At 28.5% G+C, this 25,084-nt stretch overlaps 1 protein-coding gene across 1 annotated transcript in view; it reads left to right on the forward strand.

The window, feature by feature from the left end:
- LOC145248803 (uncharacterized) overlaps positions 1 to 25,084 on the forward strand; it is a 2,668,808-nt gene that overhangs the window by 2,492,587 nt on the left and 151,137 nt on the right. Inside the window, exon 13 of the mRNA XM_080110455.1 lies at positions 16,089 to 16,121. Coding sequence (XP_079966581.1) covers positions 16,089 to 16,121 — 33 coding nt within the window. The remainder of the gene's footprint in view (positions 1 to 16,088; positions 16,122 to 25,084) is intronic.

Here is a 25,084-nt window from a genome sequence, read left to right on the forward strand (position 1 = left end):
CTTAGGATGCCCCCATAGGTATAACTTCTAATTCACAGTAGCCCGTTACATCTCAGTGGCAATGTGTCTTGCTTAGGGGTAAATGAAAGTAAAAAATTTTCCAAAAAGAAATCAAACTTTGCTTCTGACAAACCACTTTTTTTTTTCTTATTGTTATACTATGTTATTGGCAATATAATAACTATATAGCTATATAATTAGCTATACTTTATTTTAAAAATTGATTAGTCTGGTTGTGACGATTGCTAATATAACACATTTTCGAATAATCACCTAAAAATAAAGATCAGCAAGGAAGCTTGCACATTTTAAATTGAAGAATATAAGAATTGTCTATGTTAAGTTTAAAGTTTGCAAACAAAAAAAAAAAAATTAAAATCTAAAATGACTTTATTGCATCCCGGACAATGCCGGGTAGGGACAGCATGTTAATTATAATAATGATGCAAGAACACTTGGGGAGTAAATCCATCCACCAAGGCCCAGCTAACTAAATGAATCAACTTAAAAATCTTCTCTTCCAATTTTTGCTTGTTGAATGACTAATCAAAAATAATAGAAGTGGGAGGTTAACATATTTTATTTAACTGAGTTTCTTTGCTTGAAATCACAAATACAAATATTATTTACTGGTAAAACTCTGGCGTTGCTTGGGGCAAAAGTACAGCATATTCCTATTAAAACTTCTATATCTTCCCTCATCTCCTTCTTCCTTCTCTTTCCAGCTCATTCCTATCTTTATATATATATATATATATATATATATATATATATATATATACACACACACACACACACACACACACACACACACACTTTTATAGATTACTTGGAGAGTGAGTCATCATAAAGGAAATAATACTTTGAAGAAAAATCAAAATAGTTAATACATCAAATGGCTAGAATTCCCCCTGATGAAATCTGTGCCAGTTTTTGATCAGAAAATATACATTTTTTTTTCTAAAATTTAGATATTATTCATCCAAAGCAATGCTGATTAAGAACATCTCAAGTTTGTGGGCGCTTGTTTATTAGTTTTAGAGCTTTTGATAGACATATGCACATACACATCGACAACTGCCCTTGACATAAGAGATTATAACAATATTAGGCATAACAAAAACAGAAAAGGATTCTAAAGAGACCAGTGAAATAATTGATAGGTTAGAAATTAGTGTTGGAACGATTAATCGAAATTTGGAATCGGAAAATTAGAACTTTTTGGGGGAATCAGTATTGGAATCGCAAAAATGTTTCCTATGTTTCGATGCCAAAAAACGATTCCTTTATCTTTTTTATTTGATTTTGATTCAAGAAAAATCTTCCACTGCTGGTAGTAATAAGAGAATAATAAATATTTATTGGTTTAAAGTCCAGCAAAATTAAAATCTGTAGATTACCCGTTCCCCTAACAAGTATGATTTATGTTTGAAAAAGTATATTCACATTTCAGATGTGTTTTTAGGGACTAAATAGCCATTTTATAGTTAAGCATTTAGAGATTTATAAAGTATCAGAATTAGGAATTTAGTACGGTATCAGTAATTGTATCGGAATCGGAAAAAATATTGGAATCATCCCATCACTATTAGAAATATTAACTTAATTGATTATTGTTCTTTTTAGGCAAGATTTTTTTTAATTTAGTTATTTATTTTTCTTACTTTAATCTTAAAGTTTTCAGAATGAAATTCTATCTTCAGAGACGAACATAATTGTCTCACCTGTTTGTTATTTTGTTTTTAAATTTAATTTCTGTGTTATGTGTTGCACTCTGCATTGTTGCATCCGCAGTTGTTAAAATAAGACTGTGAAGTGTAACCACATCCCACAGAATGTTGAAAAAAAAAAACGATGACGCACTTCTTGTCATCACTGAAGATGAAATTTCATTCCGAAAAACTTAAAATTAAAGTAAAACAATAAATTTTTAAAATCTTGCATTAAAAAAAAAAAAGCTTCTAATTTTCAATTATTTTACTATTAGAAAGTTATTCCTTTATGAAGATGCAGATTTAGATGAGATTAAAACATTTAATGGAGATTTCTTTATCTTAAGATGTGTTTTTGATAACATTTTTATGGCGATCATATCAATAGTAATTATGTAAAATCTCTAACAGATCAATAAATGGAAAGTAAAACATAACCTGCTTGATAGAGGTAATCATCATCATCATCATCTCCTTCATCACCGTGATAGAGATGATGATAACATGATAGTTTCATAGCTATGTGTCTACCAGGAATCTGGTGGAAATCCAAAAGGAGTTATAATCGTGCTCTGATCGTCTCTGCCTCTGTGTATCACAAGCAAAGATGGTTCAGGCATGGAACCACAAATTGCTGAACTTTGCTGCTCTTGGTGTTGGGGGATAAAACATGCAATCTTAAAGGCTAATGAATGGCTGCAACCAATGAGGACGACTTCATACTGACCAGACAATCCTGAGGATCGATTCTCATGAGCTCTTTATAGAAGTTCGACTTACTTAAGAAAAAACAACAAATAACAATAACAATAACAAAAATATGTAGGTATCTAAGTTTAGAGTGTTAATATTTTTACAGAAATCACATCAATAGTTATTATGTAAAATTTCTAACTATTAAATAAATAAGAAAAAAAACATAACCTTTTTGAGAGAAATAATAATAATAATAATAATAATAATAATAATAATAATAATAATAACAACAACCTTGGAGAGGTTTATTGCCATGCAAATTCTAGAGAAGACCAAAGATTATTGCCTGAAATCAATGGTAAGCAACTTTTGCGATAACTCAAGTTCATTTGCAATGATTATTAGCATAGGTAGAGAGTACTGGGAATCTGGAGTGACTTGCCATTACTCAAACTCAAATTAGCAATAACTGATAATGACCAGTGTGAGAACTCCTAGTGAGTAAATAATAATAATAATAATATTCATCATCAACAATAACACTACTAAGAATTTAAATAAAAATTAAAGAATAAAGAAAATAAAAATTAAACCATATATATATATATATATATATATATATATATATATATATATATGTGTGTGTGTGTGAGAATAAAAGAAGATTTGAAAAAATGAAAATTACTCATATTTGGATTCTTCCTACTACTGTTCTCATTTTCATTATTTGCCCAGCGTTTCAGTCGATTTAACCTCCGAACTTTTTCAGATCTATCTTGTTAAACTCTGGAATCTTTATGTCAAACTCAGGAATCTGCATAGAATTTGGAACAAAACTTAACACGCAGATTTAGTAAGCTCTCATTCCATCAGCTATGATTGGGTAAAAGTCCCAAGTAATTCGTAATTATATTTTGAGTGTCGCCCTTCAATCTCCCAAAAAGTGTAACTTACAAATAAATTTATCAAGTACTTTATCCACTGTGCCATGGGTACTTTGCGGTGCAATGGATAGAGTACTTGGTAAAAATTTCGTTGAAAAAGTTACATTCCTGGAGATTGAAGGTTCAACCCTCAGTGAGGGCAACCCAAAAATATGATTGTAAATTGCTTAGGACTTGTACCCAACCATGGCTGACATAACGAGAGCATGTAACCTCCATGGATTAAATAAAGAGTTCCATTCAAAATTCTGTGCAGATTTCTGAGTTCGACATAAAGATTCCCGAGTTCGACATAAAGATTCTCAAGTTCAAAAAGATACCCCTGAAGAATGTCAGAGATTACATCGACTGAAATGTTGTGCAAATAAGATGAGAACAGTAGTCCGAAGAATCCAAATAATCCAAATAATCAATCCTAATCTCAGAAATTCAGAACAATAAAATGAAAATTATCAAATAAATCCTTGAAAAGGATACTCAAAATTCTAGATAGAGCGTTAATAAACTATGAAAATTAACTGATGATGGATAAAAAATTTACATTATTTATTGAAATATCTAATGTTCAAAGACAGGGAGATATATTAGAAGTTATTCCTTAATCTATGGGGTAATATATTACGGGTCTTTGAACATTTGATGATTCAATTAATAATTTAAATTTTTGATCCGTCATTAGTTAATTTTCTTAGTTTATATATATATATATATATATATATATATATATATATATATATATATATATATATAAATAAAGCTTAGGTTGTTAATGTTAACATTTCAACTGTCTTATTAATTTTTCATTCATTCCAATAACCAAAGGTTTGAATGTTTAAATGTGTCTGTCTTTTGTGATGCATCGTTGTAGCTGTGTAGTTAGTCGTGTTTGCAGCGTTTGCTGCATCTGCTGCTGCTGCTGCCGCCGCCGCTGTTCATGTTTGTTAAGTTACCTATGCACTTTGGTATTTTCAAGGCCAAATATATATATATATATATATATATATATATATATATATATATATATATATATATACTAAATTTGTTATTTTTTTAGTTTTACTTAATATAACTGAAAAAAACAAACAATTTTTTAAAAAATATTTTTGGATTTAAAGTATATAAAACCAAATTATTATGTTTTTCGACCAAGCATCCTTAAAAAAAATGTTTTTCAAATCGATATTTTAAAATTATCGATTAAGAAATTATTTTTAGTAAGACCAGAAATGTTTTAAAAAATGTAAGTTGCTATTTTTTTGTAATATGTGTTCACTTTGTTTGTTTTTTTTTTCTTTTTTTATGTTACTCACAGTGAAAACTAAGAGAAAACACTGGGTGAAAATTAAAGAGGAAAGAGAGAATACACACACACATACACGCATACATACATGCATGCATATATATATATATATATATATATATATATATATATATATATATATAAAAAGATTTTCGACATTAAGATAAAATTAAATTACCAAAATCATTATAGCCTGTTATATTTTATGTTGTCTTTATTACATTTTTTTTATTATTATTCTTATTATCATTGTTTACATTTTTTAAAACCTCTCTCTTCATATATGTTGAAATATCCGGCTTGCAACGTTTGTAAAGTTTCTTAGAAAAAAATATTCTGCATACAACATCATAAGCTGGGATTGATGATGGAAGTGGAAGTTCGCGCCTTGATGAAACCTGATTTTGGAAAAAAAAAAATTAAAAAAAAACATTCAGAATAAAAATGCAGAAAGAAAAAAAAAAGAAAAACCCAGAAAAAAAATGAAAAAATGTATGTTATTTTCAGCAAAGCTTGTTTTTTGTTTACATTTTTTTCTTGTGTGTGTGTATGTATGTGTGTGTGTACGTACCATGTATCTTGCTCCTGTACCCAACCACCTGTCTGAAATTTGTCTTTTCCTGTTAAGGAACGAATATATTGAAAAAAAAAAAAAAAAAAAAAAAAAATTTGACCCCTGGAATTACTGAATAGCAGCAACATTTCATGTCTTTTAGATTGGCTTCACTAGTGATCAATTTCTTTTGCTTCCATATTAATAGCTATTGATTTGTCTCTTCTGAGTTAAGCATACAGTTTGATTCATTCAACTTCTGAAGTTATGTATTAATACAACCATTACTTCTTTTCTTTTCTCCGCTTTCTCTTGAGCTCTTTCTTTTTTTTAACTTTTTTAATTCTAATATCAATATTTATTTATTTTTTATGTATATCTAATAATACCGGTTGTAAAAAACGTGTAAATTAATATCACCTGTTATATCTAGTAAATTAATACCCATTTTTCAATTATATACATTAATACATGTTGTTAAAATCGTAAAATTAATAATAATTATCAAATTCTGTGAATCATTACCAGTTATGAATATTTTGTAAATTAATACCAGTTTTGAAACTTCTATAAATTAATTCCAGTTTTGAAACTTCTGTAAATTAATTCCAGTTGTGAAAATTAGATAAATTAATTCCAGTTGTGAAAATTAGATAAATTAATTCCAGTTGTGAAAAATGTATAAATTAATTCCAGTTGTGAAAATTCTATAAATTAATTCCAGTTGTGAAAATTCTATAAATTAATTCCAGTTGTGAAAATTCTATAAATTAATTCCAGTTGTGAAAATTCTATAAATAAATTCCAGTTGTGAAAATTCTATAAATAAATTCCAGTTGTGAAAATTCTATAAATAAATTCCAGTTGTGAAAATTCTATAAATAAATTCCAGTTGTGAAAATTCTATAAATAAATTCCAGTTGTGAAAATTCTATAAATAAATTCCAGTTGTGAAAATTCTATAAATAAATTCCAGTTGTGAAAATTCTATAAATAAATATCAGTTGTCAAACTTTAAGAATGATCCCAGTTACTTGTTATACAATAATACAGCTTCGACTTTTGCTTGACTAATAAGGTTTTGAAGAATTCTTTTGTGTGAATTAAATAAGATAAGGCTATATACCGACATATCTACAAACACACATATATAAATGTAAAATAGATGCAAATAGTTAAATTATATATCATTACATACAGAAATATATATTTTATAAACACACATTATACTCAGCTCCAGAACTAGTATTTACCTCCCCCCCCCACACACACACATGCACACTCTGTGAGAAGGCAAAGATTAAAAAGACCGCCTCCAAAAGGAAGAATGATCTGGCCTAAGAAAAATATCTTTGCAGCCTTGTCGCTATTCCCCGGTAGGGGCGCCTCAGGTGATTAACAATAAACTAACCCTTTCTTAAAGATAGAATGTAAATTATGAGAGGGGAGACCTCCTAGAACTGTCTAGAATCATACATTAGGCTAATAGAAAGAAAGGCTCTCTAGTTCAAATTGTCCAGTTCTTGGCAGCAAAATCCAGTATTTTTGATGAATGAGATATTTACATTTTTTTCTCTGAAAAATAAGTCACATTTCAGTTATTTTTTTTATTATTAATCTGCTTTTTCGGTAATATATTGTCAACATAAAATTAGGATTATTTTATTCGTGGAAAAATATCTTATGTTGAAAATTATTTAGAATCAGACATTTTGGTTTATGTTCGTGAACACTATTACATGCAAGGGAGATAATAATTTCTTTTTAATTTAGAATTACGTCCCCTGGTAAGCAATGATGAACGAAATGTAGTCATCCTTTATTATATACGGCCATACAGATATAAACTATTTCACTGTATCACAGCTCTTAAGTGTACCTAAGCAGACAAAGCGCTTCAAGCTGTGATCGCATATCGACAGTTAACGTTTCTAATCAATAGTTTATAGATAATAATGTTGTTATATATTAGCATCTAAAAATGTTCAGATCGTTTTTTACATTAAGATTTGTACTGTCACTAGGGGTATGACAAGAGAACATTCTTTTCATTGTTTTGACTCTCGAGTATATATGCGACACAGTTAATCAATTGAGAATCACATCACTCTATCTAAAAACATAAGATATTAACTGATATATATTCGAGTCAAAATAATGAAAAGAATATTCTCGTGATCACTGATGATAGCTAGCGATTTTATTTATCACGGTGTATAATCAACGAAGAGTGGGCGAGGCATATATCCTTATCCACATACAGACTGTATCATTGTATTACTGCTCCAGTTTGGCTAGACAGATATATAGTAGTATGGAAATACGCTGGTATGTTTTTGTTTCATTCTAATGAAGGCCAACTGCATACACACACACACACACAGACTACTTTCAATAATTCATATATCTAGAAAAAAGCACACTATATATGTAGGTATAATATGCTTCCCATTGCGGCATGATGTGACACAAGGTTAGAAGGTGGAGTGTCCAAGCCAGTGTCCGTAAAGGAGGAGCACTCTGTCCTAACATAAGTTGCCTTAATAGCGCTGTCGGTATTTCCTGGTAGGGGCGTCTCAGGTAGTAAGCAATAAACTTACGCCACCCAAAAGCTGAGTGGCAGGGCCTAGAAGAATAGACCTCCTAAATACTACCCAGGCAGTGTACCTTGGTCCGATCCATACTGGCCCAGTTCCTAGCCCCGCACCTGTTGAGCTGATTGAACAGATTCTTGACTAGTACTTCTACCCAGTCTCCAAGCAACTGAAGTAGCAAGCGACTCCTCCTTCATGAATAGAAGGTATTATATATATGTATTCAAGATAAATAAAATAATCTAAGGTTGAAAAAAATAAAAACTAATGTAGGTCATCCAAAAGAAACATCATCTACAGAAACAGTCCTCACTACTTACAATACAGAAGCATTCTCCTCTTCAGTATTCACTGTAATAGTAATACTACTATCCTAACACTGATATACAGTCTCTAAAGAGTTTGAATCCTTGGAATACTAACTAAATCCATATATTATTAATTTAGAGGACACACACACACATATACATTTCAATAACAGCGATAACATTCTTAAATGCCTTTAACAATAACAGAGTAATTAATGCATTTTATAACGTTATTTACTGGAAGAAAAATAAATATCACTTGTATAAATATCCTAAAACCATCACTGACGATTGATCTGAACAGATCTGACAGATCAAGTCAAAACATTAAGTTACTATTAAGTTCTTACCAAATAAAGAAAACTAATAAGGAAATAAAAAAAAGGATCAGAACTAAGGTAAACAGACAAAAATTGTCTATATTATTTAATGAAACATGCTTAAAAAGAATGTTGCATATATATATATATATATATATATATATATATATATGAACATTATTTCTATATTCTAGAGAATACATCTAGTGTTTATCTCTGGTTTTGTAGTGATAAGCATGTTAATGGTCTTTTAGATAAGGTAGTTTGGACAAATATTTACATCATAGTTTGTAAACTATTCCTATTTCCCTCCCCTAAATTCTTTTCACTTTTCTTATTTCGTTGCATTTTTTATTTTCATCTCATTTTCCTTTCCTTTTCCTTTAGTCTTTTTGTTCTTTTTTTCCTTCCACTTATTTCTTTTCTATTTTCCATTTTCCTTTCTACTTTATCTCTTTTTTCCTTCCTCTTTTTTTTTTTAAATCTTGACATTATTATTATTATTATTATTATTATTATTATTATTATTATTATCATTATTATTATCATTGTTGTTGTTGTTGTTGTTGAACTCGTATATGCTAAATAAAAATATATTAATATTGAAAATCGCATATTTTAATATTTTCCCCATATTTGTAAAATATTTCTTTAAGATCCAGTTCTCTTACTGTCCATAATTTTCTCAATACGGTTACAAAGAAAACAAAAATAATATATATATATATATATATATATATATATATATATATATATATATATATATATATATAATACTAGCTTTGTTGAATGACATGATATCATTTAAATTAATGTTTGAAAACTTTAAATATTATAGCATTGTTTGCAAGCTGATCCAATGAAGCCACTAAAAGACCTGACTATGTTGCAACAAAATAATTCTATACGGGGCCTAATAATTGTGTATATATATTTTCTCTTTCTCATATTCTCACTTACTACTCATGACTACATGTTTGTTTTATCTTGTTCATATTGACTGTACAGATTTTCTGTAACTTATCAGGAGAGGTTACCACGTTCTTTCTCTTTTTTTCCTTAACAGTTATTTTAAAACATTTTTTAGAAGTAGACTTTCACAGGGTTACAAGTCTTTCTCTTTAGCAGTCATTTAAAACTTTATACGTTCAACAAAACAAATCAATTTTTATTTTATTTAACAAGAGAATTCCACTCTTATTTTTGAATTGGATTATATATCGTATACACCTTTTTTATTTTAAGATTAAAACGAATTTTTAATGAATGTTTAAAAAGTAAAAATCAATTTTATTACTTTTTTTATATAAAAAAAGTGAGAAAAATGTTTAATCTCAACTATTATTATTAAAATTTCTTCATCGAAATCTCTTAATCTAATTAATGAACAGTTTTAGATTTGAAATATAAATTATGTTACTTAATATGATGAATTGAAACTTTTATTAAATAATTATACAGTTAAAAATGTCATTAGTATTCATATAATCAAGCTTCTAAGAAAAATAAAACGTTTAAGTAAATTAAATCGTACATACACTACGTACTATATGTTTGAAGTATATTTAGTGGATGATAATCTGAAAGGATGTGGACGTAATAATCAGGAAAATAGAGAGAAAAATAAAAAAAATAGTGTGAACAAAAAGAAATTAACATAGGGCTATAATTTGATTTAAGATGTAAGAATTTTAATGAAAAATAAAACCCCAATGTTTTTCATATGATAAGCAGATATATAAATTGAATAAATTACAATAAATTACAATGAATTATAATATCTATTAATCAATCAAAAATTCAAACAATGAATTATAATAAAGAAAATTACTTAACACATGGATTTTTAAAGATAAGCTCTCTTTATCAAAGGGTAAACATTAGTAAAAAATGTATTACTAGTTAGCATAAATTTGAAAAAATATTGAAAAAAAAAACTTTGATTGCTTTATTTAGTATATTTCGCTATCTGTTATCTCGACTCGATAGGTTCTAATACAAAGATAATATTTATCTTTGTTATTTACTATATATATATATACATACATATATATATATATATATATATATGATGAACATTTCAGTTAAATTGGTTATTTAAAAAATCTATAAACATTTTGTATGAGAAGAATTTCTCAATATCAGATATGATAATTCAATAAATATAATTTGTATTGCAAAAGATCAATGTTTATGCTGTTAGTTTGAAGCGAAATATTATAAGAGTACTGAAACTGGAAAGAATTTGATTTCATATGTAAAATCAATAAATATAATAAAATCCCATACGTTGTTTGTGACAATTAAAATGAAAAACTACTACTTTTAAATCACCTCATTTACATTGGTTCATTATTATTATTATTATTATTATTATTATTATTATTATTATTAATAATAATGGTTTTTAACTAAATAAAGATTATTAAAAATATATTTCTCTAAAACAAAACTTTAGTTCTTGCAAACAAAAAAGAATTGTATTTATAAGCAGACAAGCACTAAAAGTTGAATTTGAGGGCCGTTTTTTAAGGAAAGGATCAACAACCGTGCATATAAATTGAACAATTTAGTTAAGTAATAAAGTGTGATACACAAACCATAGAACGTACATATATAAAAGAACAGTTGGAGAATTTGTGCATGCAAGGAACTTATGTGAAGAACCCTCCCGTTAATGCATGCTTTAGATCCAACAGCTGTTCGCTCTTTCAATTATAAGAGAAAGGCTTTGCTTGCGACATCTGGGTCTTATGAGATCATACAGTTATTAACAGATGTCCATTATAGTATTAAAAGTGACAAAGCGAATTTAGATCCCTAAGGAAGCAACAATTGGGTTTGACTTTTGGCCAATCCACACAACACTTAAAGGGACAAAGGAAGACAACCACACTGACCAATCTGCAAGCGTCTTATGAATTCCACTACATTGCATGCAATTCAAAAAAAGTAGTGGCCATACATTTTAAGTGATAAGTCCTGTTACAATGAGTGCAGAATTTATATAGCATAAATTAAAAATGTGACAGGGATTTTTTTTTGTATGGAAAACGCTCCAGACAAAGCACCAAGCCATTTCCTGTAAGGAGCTTACAAGAATGAAAGATAATTATTGCAAAGACAGGAGATACCTATTGATTTTAGTCTTGAAAAGACTAGAGTTATAGGTAGGAGGAAAACAGTCAGCAGGAAGAGTTTCACAAGTTTGCAGTTCTTAGAAAGTAGTAACTGAACAAGGAAGCTTTATTACAATGAGGGATCAAAACAGCGCATTGATGGAGACCACTAGATCAACGATTCAAATGAACTGGAACAAATGAAACAGCGAATAAATAAGACAACTCTGAAAAAAAAATTAACGATGGATGCCTTAAATATCATAAAAACGTTAGCTGAAATTTTGCTTGAGTAGCAAGAATATCAGTTCTGTCTTTCATTAAGATGAAATACCAATAACCAAAAATAGTTAAAAAAATGTGGATTGATATGTTGGATATCCATCTCCAGAAGTAACCAGAATAATCACGAAAACAGGATATTTTATGCAGATTGTTGACAAATAACACCTGTCTGGAAGAATAATATCTGACTGTTAACATGGAAGAAATGTTATATTTTCAATAACAAAAGAAGTTCTTTATACTTCAGTCTTTATCACCCTTGTCTAATGTGGCTGCTTCTCTTTATTGTCACAGATTCGTCTAGTGCTTTCTGTACAAATAAACTTCTTTTCATGCATGAAAGACACAAAAAGGCGTTCTCTGAGAGTTTTCTTAAAGGTTTTATTTCAGAGAGAATTAACTTAGGAGAGAGAGACTCACGTTCTCTTAGTTAATTATTTTGTTATTTAGTTAACTTCTTAATTGAAATGAATGATACACGAACAGAGAGATTGAAGTAACTTTTTGCACTTTGATTATTAAAGTTTTCTACATTATTGGCCCAATTATTTGCATAACCCATGGCAGACTCATATTATTGGCAGTCTCTGTTGTGCAACTGTTTTGTTTATGCTGTATAGATTTAACCTTACATGTCAGCTATTCTTGATTCAATCCTGAGAATAGTTCTGTTTTGCAAATTTGGGTTATTATCATGTATCCTTGTCAAAATCCACACTAGCTAACTTAATCACTGTTGATGTATGATCTATAATATGTAACAGAAATACATCTGTTTATTAAATAAACAATAAACAGCTTAAGGCCACGCAGATGACATGCCAGTGGAGGAGGTAGCTACAGTGAGTGGATAGATGACATCCTGGAATATGTATGGCAGTTAAGGATGCATGAATGTCCAGAATTGTTACATCATCCGGCTCAATTTTGGATCAACAAAATGTGACTGGTTAGCAAATGTAAGAGATTAACTTTCATTTATTCCCGTGCATCTTGAATGACCTTCACTGATTCTACTTATTCACTTCAAATAAAACACAAAAGAAAAATAGGCCCTAATACTATTCTATTTTTATATGTGGTCCCTTTTTTATGTACAACAGCAGTACGCGGATAAAATTGTGATTTCATATTACATCCAGAATAAATATTACTCTTATGCATATAATCAAGCTTATTGTATTCATTTTTTTAAAGATAAATTAATATATGTATGTGTGTGTCAGAGAAACAGATAGTGGAAAGATGAGAATTTACTGGAACGTATAAGACAAATAAAATGGAAAAAAAAAGAATTAAGAAAAACTTGATATAAGACAAATAATTAGAGCAAACAAGCTATGTGATGAGAATCGATGTTTCGTCTATTTGAAGCTAATTCATGATTGAACCATGAATTAGCTTAAAAAACTGAGAGAAAAAAAGTGTGTACATGTATTTTTTATAGTCATGTACATTCATGAGGCTTTCTAATAGCAAGTATGACAGGGAAATATATGTGCCAATGTACATTGAGGTGATTAAACAAAATCGTATTTGGTTATGGAAATAATAATGATTAATAATAACGATTACTACACTGCCAACTCACATTCATTAACTATTATCCTCGAGAGGCTTTGGGCCTTGATAAATGGTGACTCCCAAGTGAAAAAAAAAAAGAAAACTCAAAAGTAAACTGTAGATAAAAGCAGCATTTTTAACAATATATATATATATATATATATATATATATATATATATATATATATATATATATGTTAATTATATCAGAATATCACTATTAAGGAGAGTCAGAATCTAACTAAGTACAAATTGATTAAAAATTATTTAATATCCGTCTGTATTTTTGAAATGCGGAATATTTATTATTATTTACAAGTTTCCGACTGCTTTTCTAATTTTGGTTGCTGCTGTCACAATGTTTTGGCCGTTTTGATCTCCAGATTTCTTCAGGTGCCTTGCTTTGAATTCTGTGATTATCATGGAATTTTAAACGAATCTTCTATTGTAGCTATGAGAGTACACTGCCTGCATTCCATTCTCCAAGTCTTGTAGCATTTTTTGTTCCAGAGACTCTGGACCTCGATGAAAAGGGTATTAATCAAAGTATGCAGATTATTATGAGTTTCTCAGTTCAATCCTGAACACAGGTTGTATGACAATTTTACAATTTAACCAAATTCGACATCCTTTCATTGAACTCTGGTTATTTTGCCTTCTGGAAATTTGAACCTGACTCATTATTGGATTCCTGTGAGGTACACTCTTTGCATTTTCCGAGAGAAACATGGCCGAGATGACTAAGATATTTATTAAAGTGTACAGATTATTTTGAATTCAAAAGTTAGCAATACGATTTAGCAAGTTAACTGGGAGAATGTTATAATCAAATGTGATCAGTATGGCCAGAGGACCTCAATAAAAATTGGATGATACCCAAGTTTGACGCAAGGCATCTGCAGAAAGTTAAATGGAAAAATGACCTAAATTTTGCGATGGCATGAGAAAACCAGCCCACATATTGCCAGTAATGATTAAAAAATAAAGTTATTAAAAAAATGTTTTAATATTAGGTCAGTGCAAAAGTTTTTGCCGATTTATAATTTCATTTTGAAAATGAAAACTGTGTTTTGAAAATCTTTATTTATAGCAATAATGAGCTTCACTCTTTATAATTTGATGGCTGGCTTGTAAAATTCTTTAGGTTTTGATGTGGAATATAAATCTAACATGTTCACTCTCTTCTCGTGATGTTGACCTAAAGCCATCTAAATGGTTTTGCAATCCTCAAAATAAATGATAATCCATTAGATTTAGGTGATGAGAATATGCAGGATGGAAAACATTTCCCAACCAAATTTTCCTAGTACATCTTTTGTCAGTAATGCTTTGTGAGGAAGAGCATTATCATTATGGAAGATAACTCCCTTTCTGTTGACGAAAGAGGTTGTTTTGAGGTCAACATGGGTGTGAATATTGCAGAAAAATGTGAATACCTTTCTAATAATCTGAAAAAAATGTTATCAATTATTCAAGGTGATATGTTTGAGTGATAACAATATGCATAAAATTAATTAAAATGGTTTAAAATGACTTTTACAAACTGGTAAAAAAATTTTGCACGAATCTGATAAAACCAAATTTGAAATTAATATTAATGTTGAAAATCTTGTTAAATAAGATAGTAAAAACTAATTATCCAAGTAAACCTAAAAAGTCTTATCCAATGTACAAACGAATTTCAAATTTCTAGTTAGTCCCATGTGTGTATATATATACAAAAAGCTAAATAATATTAGATCCTAATCTGGGATTAGTTTTCGTAACAAGACTAAAAATATAAGAAAACCATTGAGAATCTAACTGACTAGTATTTACCTGTTAACCCAGATTATTATTAATTACACTGCTCCAAGCTCCAATTTCGAAATATAGTAGAACCCCGGGATATGGTATTAAAAATTAGTAAAAAAAAAAATACAGTATAGTTTGTAATGCACATGTATATAATCAAATAACATTATAAATAACACCGTAAGGCAGGGAAAATACCGTAATCAGGGTCCGGAAAAACATTGTATTCCCCATCGTAACATGAGAAAACCGTATCCTAGGGACATCGTATCCCAGGGGCCTACTGTATAATTTTATAGTTATTCTTATCTAAAACTGTAAATTTAATAATTTAAAAAAAAAATTTCTATCGATTTCTTCGAATCTATATTAAGATAATCAACAAGAGTAATTTCAAAAAGGAACTGTTTAATAAGCAATGATAATAATAATGTAGATATTAATTTCTTTTAAAAATATTAAAACTTTCATTACTAAAATTAGAAAGTTTATTTCCCAGACGATTGGGAAGAAAAAAAAAAGAGAGAGTAACAAAGTTAGCTTATATTTATTATTTCTTTGCATTTTTACTTATTCACTTTCTTAAATCAAGAATATACTTTTTCTTAACTTTACAATAAGTTAAAACTATTCTTAATTATATATTGAAAAAAATGTTTGAAGAAAAGTAATGAATATCTTAAAAGGGGAGATTACTTGAATTTATTTAACTTCTTTTTTTTAAAGAAAAAAAGCCAACTTTAAAATTAGTCATAATGGAGAAAACGAATTATATACAACATTATATTTATTTTCATTTTATTTTATTTATTATTTTTGCTTAATGAGTGAAGCCAAAAGTAACCCTGGTAATTCGGTTGCTTGCCCATAACTGACCACAATTTAAATGGTTCTTTCCAGGTACCTCCTCCAATGTTACCTTGGTGTTTGTTGGTACTTAACCTTTTCTTCATGTTATTTTTGTCTTGGTGTCTGTTGGTCTAAGTGTACCCTATCCAATTTCGCCCGTTCCATAATATACTCTGTCGTTGTCACTTGTCTGCTAGTGTTTTCATGCTATGATGTTTCTGAAACCTTCTATATATATATTTTTTTTTTCTTTATTTTTTTAAATCTATTTTTATTACTACTTCAATTAGTGCAGAATTTTTATTTATTATTATTTATAATATTTTATGTGACAATTTTCTTTATTTTTTAATTATTTAATTTAAGCTGTTTTAGTTACAAATTATTTATTTATTATAGTTATTATTATTGAATATAGCTTAGAAGTTTTATTTATTTTTACAAAAATTTTTTATTATTAAGATTAACTTTTTTTTTACAAGTTATTTTTGTAATTGCTATTTTTTAATGTTTATTATGATTTGAGATTAAATTATTTTTATATTATGAATTATTATTATCATTAGTTTTATTTATTTATTTTTCACTTTTCTGTCAGCAAAATGTCTCGGAAACTGTGATGTCAAAAACTCTGGTTGTCTTCAAAATTCAATAAAATAGCAACTAAGATATATGTATTTATTTAATATCTCAGTATGAATATAAATTATCGTGTTCATTAACAAAGTGGTTTTTAATTGGTCAAAATTCCAACCAATCATCTTGTTGTATTTATAACACTAGCTATTGGCTGAAAAAATTATCTGCTAACTTGGTTTATTCCTTTGACCAAAGACGTACAAAATTGTTGTTTTGATCCACATGTAAAATAAGTAAATGCTGTTTTAAAAGTATAAATATTTTTTTATAATAAAAATGGTAACTTACGATTAGTATTTTTCAAATGTATTATGGTACATATTACAGTGCCCTGTGCAATAAAGACGGATACTATCTATCTCAAAATTTACAGGACCTTACCAAAAAATCAACTAACTTAAAAGAACACTATCTAAGGTAAACTTCAAGGTGTTACATATCTTAATAAATTGTCTGTGATTATTTATAACAAAATGAATTTCAGAATGACTTCCAAACAACTTATTTGTATTAAGATCATGAATTATGTAATTTTATTTAGTAAAAAAACAAATATAAAATCTTAGCAGTTTACCATATTTAGTGTGGAAATTAAAATGAAAATAAATTACATTTCGTCTATATTAAAATGCGCAGGCACGGATAACTCTCCATTTTTTATGCATCTATCGCTGTGCATTTCTTAAGAAGTTGTGTCGAGTTATCTGACCCTGCACAACATTTTGGAAAATATGTGTAGGCATGCTTTCTTTCATTGTAGTTTTCACTTTAAATATAGTACACAGCTCGTATTTATCGAGCATTATTTTTAAGCATTTAAAAAATAGCATAAATTATGATTTTAGCATAAAATAAGTTGCTTAGGATTAATGTGAAAAACAAGTTCACCATAAATAATTTCAAATCAAATTAATCACTAAGATGTTTAAGAAAGGTAATATCTTAAATAAAAATTAGAAAAAGAAAACAAAGAAATCTTTTTCATCACATCTAGATAGTAATTAAAGAATCAGTTCTTTAATAAAACATTTTAATTAAATCGACACAAATAAAATTATCAATATTCCATGTTAACAGTGAAATCGAATTCAAATTAGTTCATATTAAATTTATTACGTTGTCAGAAAAAAATTAAGATGGCGTTTATGCATTACAGCACATGGTTCACTGATAGCTCTCTAATATCTTAGAGTATCCATTGCGCTTTCAAAAATATATTGCCTTGTAATCAACCATCTGATCCTGGCACGATACTAAACTAACACATCACTCAATAAGTCGAGGCCCTGATATATAGATGATGCCACGAATAAAAAAAAATGTATAAGATTTTTATAAAGTAGTAACCTCCGAATCGCCCATGTCAAAATTTAAACTCAGTCGAATCATGAGTTTATAAATTATAGTTATTTATGCAAGATTTCACATCTACAATCATTCCAGCTTTTTCTACTATTTTTTTCTGTCTACCCTATTTCCAAAACTCATCAATTAAATTCACTCTATCTCCAACCATTCAAGTTTGGACAGAAAAAGTAAATATGATAGCCCTAGTTTGTGTCTTTAGGAAGTCTGAACTAAACCCTTACTTATCATTACTCAGCGAGTCATTCTGAGACTGAGTGATTATATCTGTCAGCATTCCAATTATAGGTTAAATATAATTTAGAAATTGCAACAATATGAAGCATAAGAAGTTTTGACAAAATAACTGGATTTGGCATCATTAGTAATAATCAATAGGATCACTCGAAACATTTCTTCTTTAACAATAAAATATTTAGAAAAAGTCGGTACCAGGCAATGTGTGTCTACTCAGCAGTGATACACTTAAATTTTTATCTACTCCTTAAATAGAACTACTTTTAAAAGTCAGTGCATATCTATGAATTTGTAATCAGCTGTAAACATATTTTTAAAAAAAGATTTAAAATATTTTCATTTTTTTTTTTTTTTTTCATTTTTTTATATCAGTTACTTTGAAAATCCTATTTAAAAAAATTAATTTGGTAAAAGGGGAAAAAATTGAAAAGAAAAATATTCCCGGACAACGCCGGGTAGGGACAGCTAGTTTATAACATGCAACGGTTAAATTTCCGTGGTTCTGTTTAGGCTAACAATGAAATGCATGCTTGCTGGCTGGCGTCGCTCTCAAAGTCATATATGTCTTCTATGTTGTGTGCTACATGTTATCTGTACTGAAGATACCATCTGCGTCACTTCTCTGCCGTATTGACGTACATGACTGTCAATCATGTTCTTTGTTCGGTCATAGACTGTGCTCCCACCTGATTGGGATAAAATGTCATGTTTCTTAGATTGGTACCAGATAACTAGATTTACCAAATTAGAGTCTTGAAAAAAAAATAAAGAAAAGAAAATTACATTCTCCTTCTTGTTATTTTTTTAATCCAATTAATTCCTACCATGCACTTTAATTTTTTTCTTTGTCTTTTTTCTTTGTTTTTTTTTAATTCCTAAAAGATTTTATTCTTGCAAAGAAACCTACTTGTTTGATAGCATCTAAATTCTAGTAACATAATAAAATATAAGAAAAATAAAGATGGAAAAAGGTATCAATGAAGACTAAACATAAGACCAAAAAAAAAAAACAAAAAAAAAACAGGAGATTAAATATATATTCATGAAAATGGATATACTTTAAAGAAAACTATGTCTTATGCATGAAGAATAACACATAAAAATAAAACTTACGATGTTAGCAATTTAGGATGGTACAACTTTTTACACTGATAGCATGTTTTTAAGCATAAGTCCGATTACAATCGGTTGCACCCATGCATCCTCTCGGACACGTACTGCACACTACACTGCTATAAGCAAGTTGCACAGAGATCGCTACATTGTGCACTTTTCATGATTTAAATAAATCACTGTTAATGCCTTTTTTTCTAAAGTTAGACATTGAGTCATTTTAACTTCAGTATTCCAAAGATGCCTTCGGATGCAAAACTACTTGCATAAACAAACAGTATTATTCTTTAAAATAAAAGCTAATTACTATTACTGACATAAATTATTATTAAATAAAATAAAGTTGGGAAAATTAATCAAGAACAATTCATTTTGCTTAACTCACCCATTTGTGACCTGTAACTTATTTGCATAAAAAGATTTAAGATTTAATAGAAGTTGGGAGCTTTAGAGGATTGCACAAATACCAATTCTGAGCAAAGCAGTCATCTTTGTTTACATTACTAAATGATCAAATAAACATGATTACTGTGTTCAAATTTTTTTTTGTTAATGCAAACAAATTGCAAATGAGTAGGTAAAGCAAAATAAGTTTTCGATTAATATTTTCCCAATTGTATTTCCTTTAAAATAATTTATGTTGATATTAAGTTTATATTTACCAAGTTCTAACCATGCCATAAACTGCAATGGATTAGTTATATCAGACACTTGTATATTATAAATAAATCGGTGTTTTTCCAATATGTAATCGACTGAATTGTTTATATTGCAATATGTAATTCTGGCTACTAACTGTAACCCTAACTAATCTTAAATCTTAAGGTTAGAGTTAATGTGTAGATGATCACCTATATGATTAGAAACCATTCAACCGATCAGATATTGAAAAAGCACTAATAGATTTTTACCAAAGTCTTTTCTTATAAGCAAGATCTTATCTCAAAATATAAAAATATTTCAATAATATAAAATTATTAATTACCTAAAGTAAGTAAAAAAAGGGAATTTTTAACAGTGAAATGTTTGCATAAAATGCATTGGACCACTGCTTGGTCAACAATCTTTCTTTTTTTTTTAATGGTCTGATTGTGTTGCAAAAGTCTGCTGTAAGCCTAAGAAATAAAGCGACTATAAAATGCAAATTTTATTTTTATACTTGAACCTAAGCATTAACCATTAATAAGTAATACAAAAACTATTTACTTTATAAATTTAGATTTAAGCATATACATAAATATGAGTGCTAACCTCTGTTAACATCCATACTTCATCTAACTATGAACTGTGAACAATTTCAGCTATAAATTTGATGGTAGATGTTTATTTCTATAAGTAATTAATGCAATTATTAGAATATGGAATTAGTGAATAAATATGTAAACAGACTGGTTTAAATAATAACACAAACACATCTCTAATACCAACCGATATTTCGGTTGTGAAACCGACCTTAATCCATGGTAGAAACGGGTTTTATTGGAAAATAATTTTTTTATATGCATATAGAAAAACGTTTAAGAAAATCCGGTGGGAGTGTAGAAGATAAGTTTAGAGAAATGGGTTATGAAAGAAGAAGGGTGATTCATCGAAGATTAGATAGTTGATTAGTGTATTGAAACATAAGTAAAGTAGATAAGAGATAGTGGGGGTAGAAGTAGTGTGTGTATGAGCATACTAGTATCATCATTACACTGGGAGGAGGGTTATCAATCAGATGTGAAAGTAAAGGTGAAGGACATGCAAGCGCAGGAGGGAAGAAAAAGGGTCAAGTGGATGTAGTTATATAAAAAAAAGTTTAGTATTTAAACTTACATTTTAACCATCATGCACGAATGCACTATTCTGTAGGGTTTACTAGTCAGGGTTGAAAGGCCCATTTTGCATAAAGGCTAAAGTATTTACTTATGAGTCAGGAGGCTGGGTTCAATCCTCAGTCGAATCATAAAGATTAAATAATGATACATGATACCCCCTTGCTAAGCATTCAGCATTATAAGATGAGGATCAAGGGTAAATGGATTAATCCTAGGAAAATAATGACACTTTACCATATATTTAAGTGTAGTAGCTAATGTAAATGTAGGCTTTGGGTCACTCTCGACTGCAGTAAACGATTTATTTTTTCTACTATTAAGAGTTACTATAGGATTTTTTATCCAACTCGTTTCTCAAAATATTTGCGATTTGAAAGAAGTCTACCAAAAATGCTAGGATTTGGATCCAGATTTGTGTGATTCCAAAATATTAATTTTAATTTTACCATCCAAAGATAGATCCCAAGTTTATGACAATCTAATTAGTGGTCACTAGCTATACTTTACCGACATTAACAGGATGTAGTTAATTCATTTTAATTTTTCAATTTTTATTTACATGCACATTTTTCAAACTTATACAGAAAATGAAATACAATTATACTTGTAAGGGGAAACAACTCTTAAAATCTCAAAATAACTTTATGTATTAAATTATATGAACATGCTATCTTTGCACTTTGGCGGAGGTGATTATTTGGTTATTAATAATAATTAATGAACCAAACAGGTTAAACCAAAGTTGTATAAATACAATTTAATTATACTTTTCTAATGTCTGAGAGACTAAAGCCTAAAGATTACAACTAGTATGTAAGTTGGGATTTCATTAATCATGACTAAGACGTCTGGAAAATTTACAATGGATAATGGAATACCAAAAACTCCCTATTTATGTGTAGAAGATCATTGCAGAGTAATCTTGGCACATATCTCAGATGTTTCGTGATAAAAGAAATATTAGCAAAGTAGCTATAGTTAAGGGTGACTCTCAAAGGCTCTATTTTCATTAACTGCTATATTGAGATGTAAAGAAGGGCCCAATCCATTCCCAGAATTATTTCTCTTGCCCTTGATCCTCTCCTTAGAATGCTTAATATGTAGCAAGGGGACATCAAGTACCATATTTAAAGTCTTCTTGAACCCCAGTCTCCTGGCCTATTAGCAAACACTGTTATATTATACCAAATATTAAATATTAATAATTTTGAAAGAATAAAGAAAAATTTTAATTGTTTGTTGTCACAAAAATAAAAGAACATTCATTAAATTTTATCTTGTGATTTTTTTCAAAACTGAACCCGTAATTATTTTTATTCATATTTTTTTTTGCAAACAATTTAAGCTTTTTTTTATATATTCTTAATAGTTAGAATATAGTTATCTCCCCTTCCCAAATAATAGCAACAAATATTCGAGCACATTTCTGTAGGCTTGCAAAAGTGTTGCCCAACTACTAAACATTTATCATGACTAAGGAAGGAATGGCACTCCCCCTATGTCTAGTTGTAATAGCCAATGTAAAGAAAACCAATACTTGAACATTTATTCTATAAATATAATTATGTTTATACCATACCTATCTATATTTGGGGTAAAAGCATGCAAATGACATAATACTTAGAAATTTCCGTCAGTCAAAAGGAAATAATGAAAAACCTCCCATGGAATAAAGAACCAATATCATAATTATATATAATAATTACAATCGCAAGCTATAACTAAAATTATAAGTTCAAGGTTTAAGAAATCCAAATTATGTGGTTAGTAGTATGAAAAACAAAGGAAAACTTCTATATATTTTGTTTGTAATTTTATATCAGTTGTTGACTAATTCATGTTTGCCATTAAAGTTTTTTTGAAACACATGTAAATCCATGGTTTTGGATAGCTTTTTGATTTAAATAATATTATAAATCTTATATATATGTATTAATAATTATTTTTATACCTACAGATACTAGTGTTTCAGATTTTCGCAATCATCAGTGCATGAGGTGATAATTACTGCTGATTTGAACCCAGTCACAAAGTCAGCCTTTGACTCCATTGGCTAGCATGTTACTTCTAGGCCATCAGAAATTTTAAATAGAATTTAGGTAAATTAAATACCTATAAATGTAAATGTGGGCGTAACATAATCAAATAATAGAGCATTCTAACAACTCAAAGTCAGAATGTTGTGTATTGCTAGTTGACTAACTTTTTTTTAATTCCACAGACAAGGCTCAATTTAATTATCTTAAAGGAACTAATAATTATATATATTAATAATTATTTTTATACCTACAGATACTAGTGCTTCATGAATTTGCAATCATTAATGTAGGAAGTGATAATTACTGCTGGTCAGAAGATTCGAACACAGTCACAAAGTTAACTTATGAAAAAAGTCTTGTTAAAGATGACAGTATTTTTATTTTTATAATCATCTTTTCGAATCTGCAAGCGATCTTGTGTGTTTCTGTTTGTAATTGATGATATATGGATCCAAGAGTGTTTTTTTTTTCTAGCATTATTGTTCTTTGTGATTGTTAGGAGTTGATTTTCATTTGCTCCATTCTTGTTGCTTTTATTATTAGTATTTTTTAAAGAGTTTTATTGTTTTACTGTATAATTTTTGCAGTAGAATCCATACTCAGTCAATTACAATCAGAAATACAAAAGATTGCTTGCAGAGTATAGACGACACTACAAAAATATAAAAAAACGAGGTAAATTCCATACTCTTTAACCAGACGCCTCAATAATGATTAGCTGCAAACACATTATAAAATAGTGCTCAATAGTAAATAGAGCTATTTATATAAATATTTATTTATGCAGGCATGATGATGAAAGCTTTCAATATAAACAGCTAAATGAAAAGACAGACTTTTTCATCTGACACGATCTTAGTTATTAATAACTACAGATACAAACATTGTCATGCCAGTGTAATAAAGCCATGTCTGTGTATATATATATATATATATATATATATATATATATATATATGTATGTATATATATATATATATATATATATATATATATATATAATAAATTTCTTTACCCAAAATACTCAGACTTTATTATTATAATTATCACAATAATTATTACCATTATTTGTTATAGGTACTATTGCGTTTTCAATCCCACTTTCTGTGTGACCTTAAGGAATTAAAATATATTCTTCCAAAAAATTCAACATCAACAAAGTATGTATCAAAGAGCTAATTTCAGATTTAATACCTGTAATTAGAAACAGAAAAATGTGTGCCTATTTTCTGATGCCAAAAACGATTCCTATAATCATCTTTTTTATTTGATTTTGTTTAAAACAATCTCTTCCATTGCTGGTAGTAATAATAAAATAATAAAGATTTATTGATTTTTAATTACCAGTAAACCTAAAATCTATAGATTAAAACCGCTAGTGTTTTCACATTTGCGAAAATATATACACATTTAAAACATATTTTCACGGTAATCAGGAAAAAATAACAATTTTATAGTTAAATATTTAGATGTTTATAAAGAATTAGGATCAATAATTTAGTACAGAATCGGGAATTGCATCGGAATTGGGAAAAATATTAGAATTGTCCCATCACTAATATATATATATATATATATATATATATATATATATATATATATATATATATATTTATATATATACAATAGAGACTAAATTAATTAAATTCAATGCACATAAAATTTCGACTTATACAGAAGCATTCAACAATGACTTTGTTGCATGTCAGGCTGAGCTGTGGTTTTGTTTAGCACTAGGAATTCCACCCACTGAGTTTGCTTTCTCCCTGACAAGAGGTTAGTTTATTGCTAATCGCTGAAGGTGCCCCAACTGGGTCTGCAGACAAAGCTACTCAAG

Source organism: Euprymna scolopes, chromosome 27 (assembly GCF_053919585.1).
Source record: "Euprymna scolopes isolate OS-2025 chromosome 27, ASM5391958v1, whole genome shotgun sequence".
NCBI classification, from domain to species: domain Eukaryota; kingdom Metazoa; phylum Mollusca; class Cephalopoda; order Sepiida; family Sepiolidae; genus Euprymna; species Euprymna scolopes.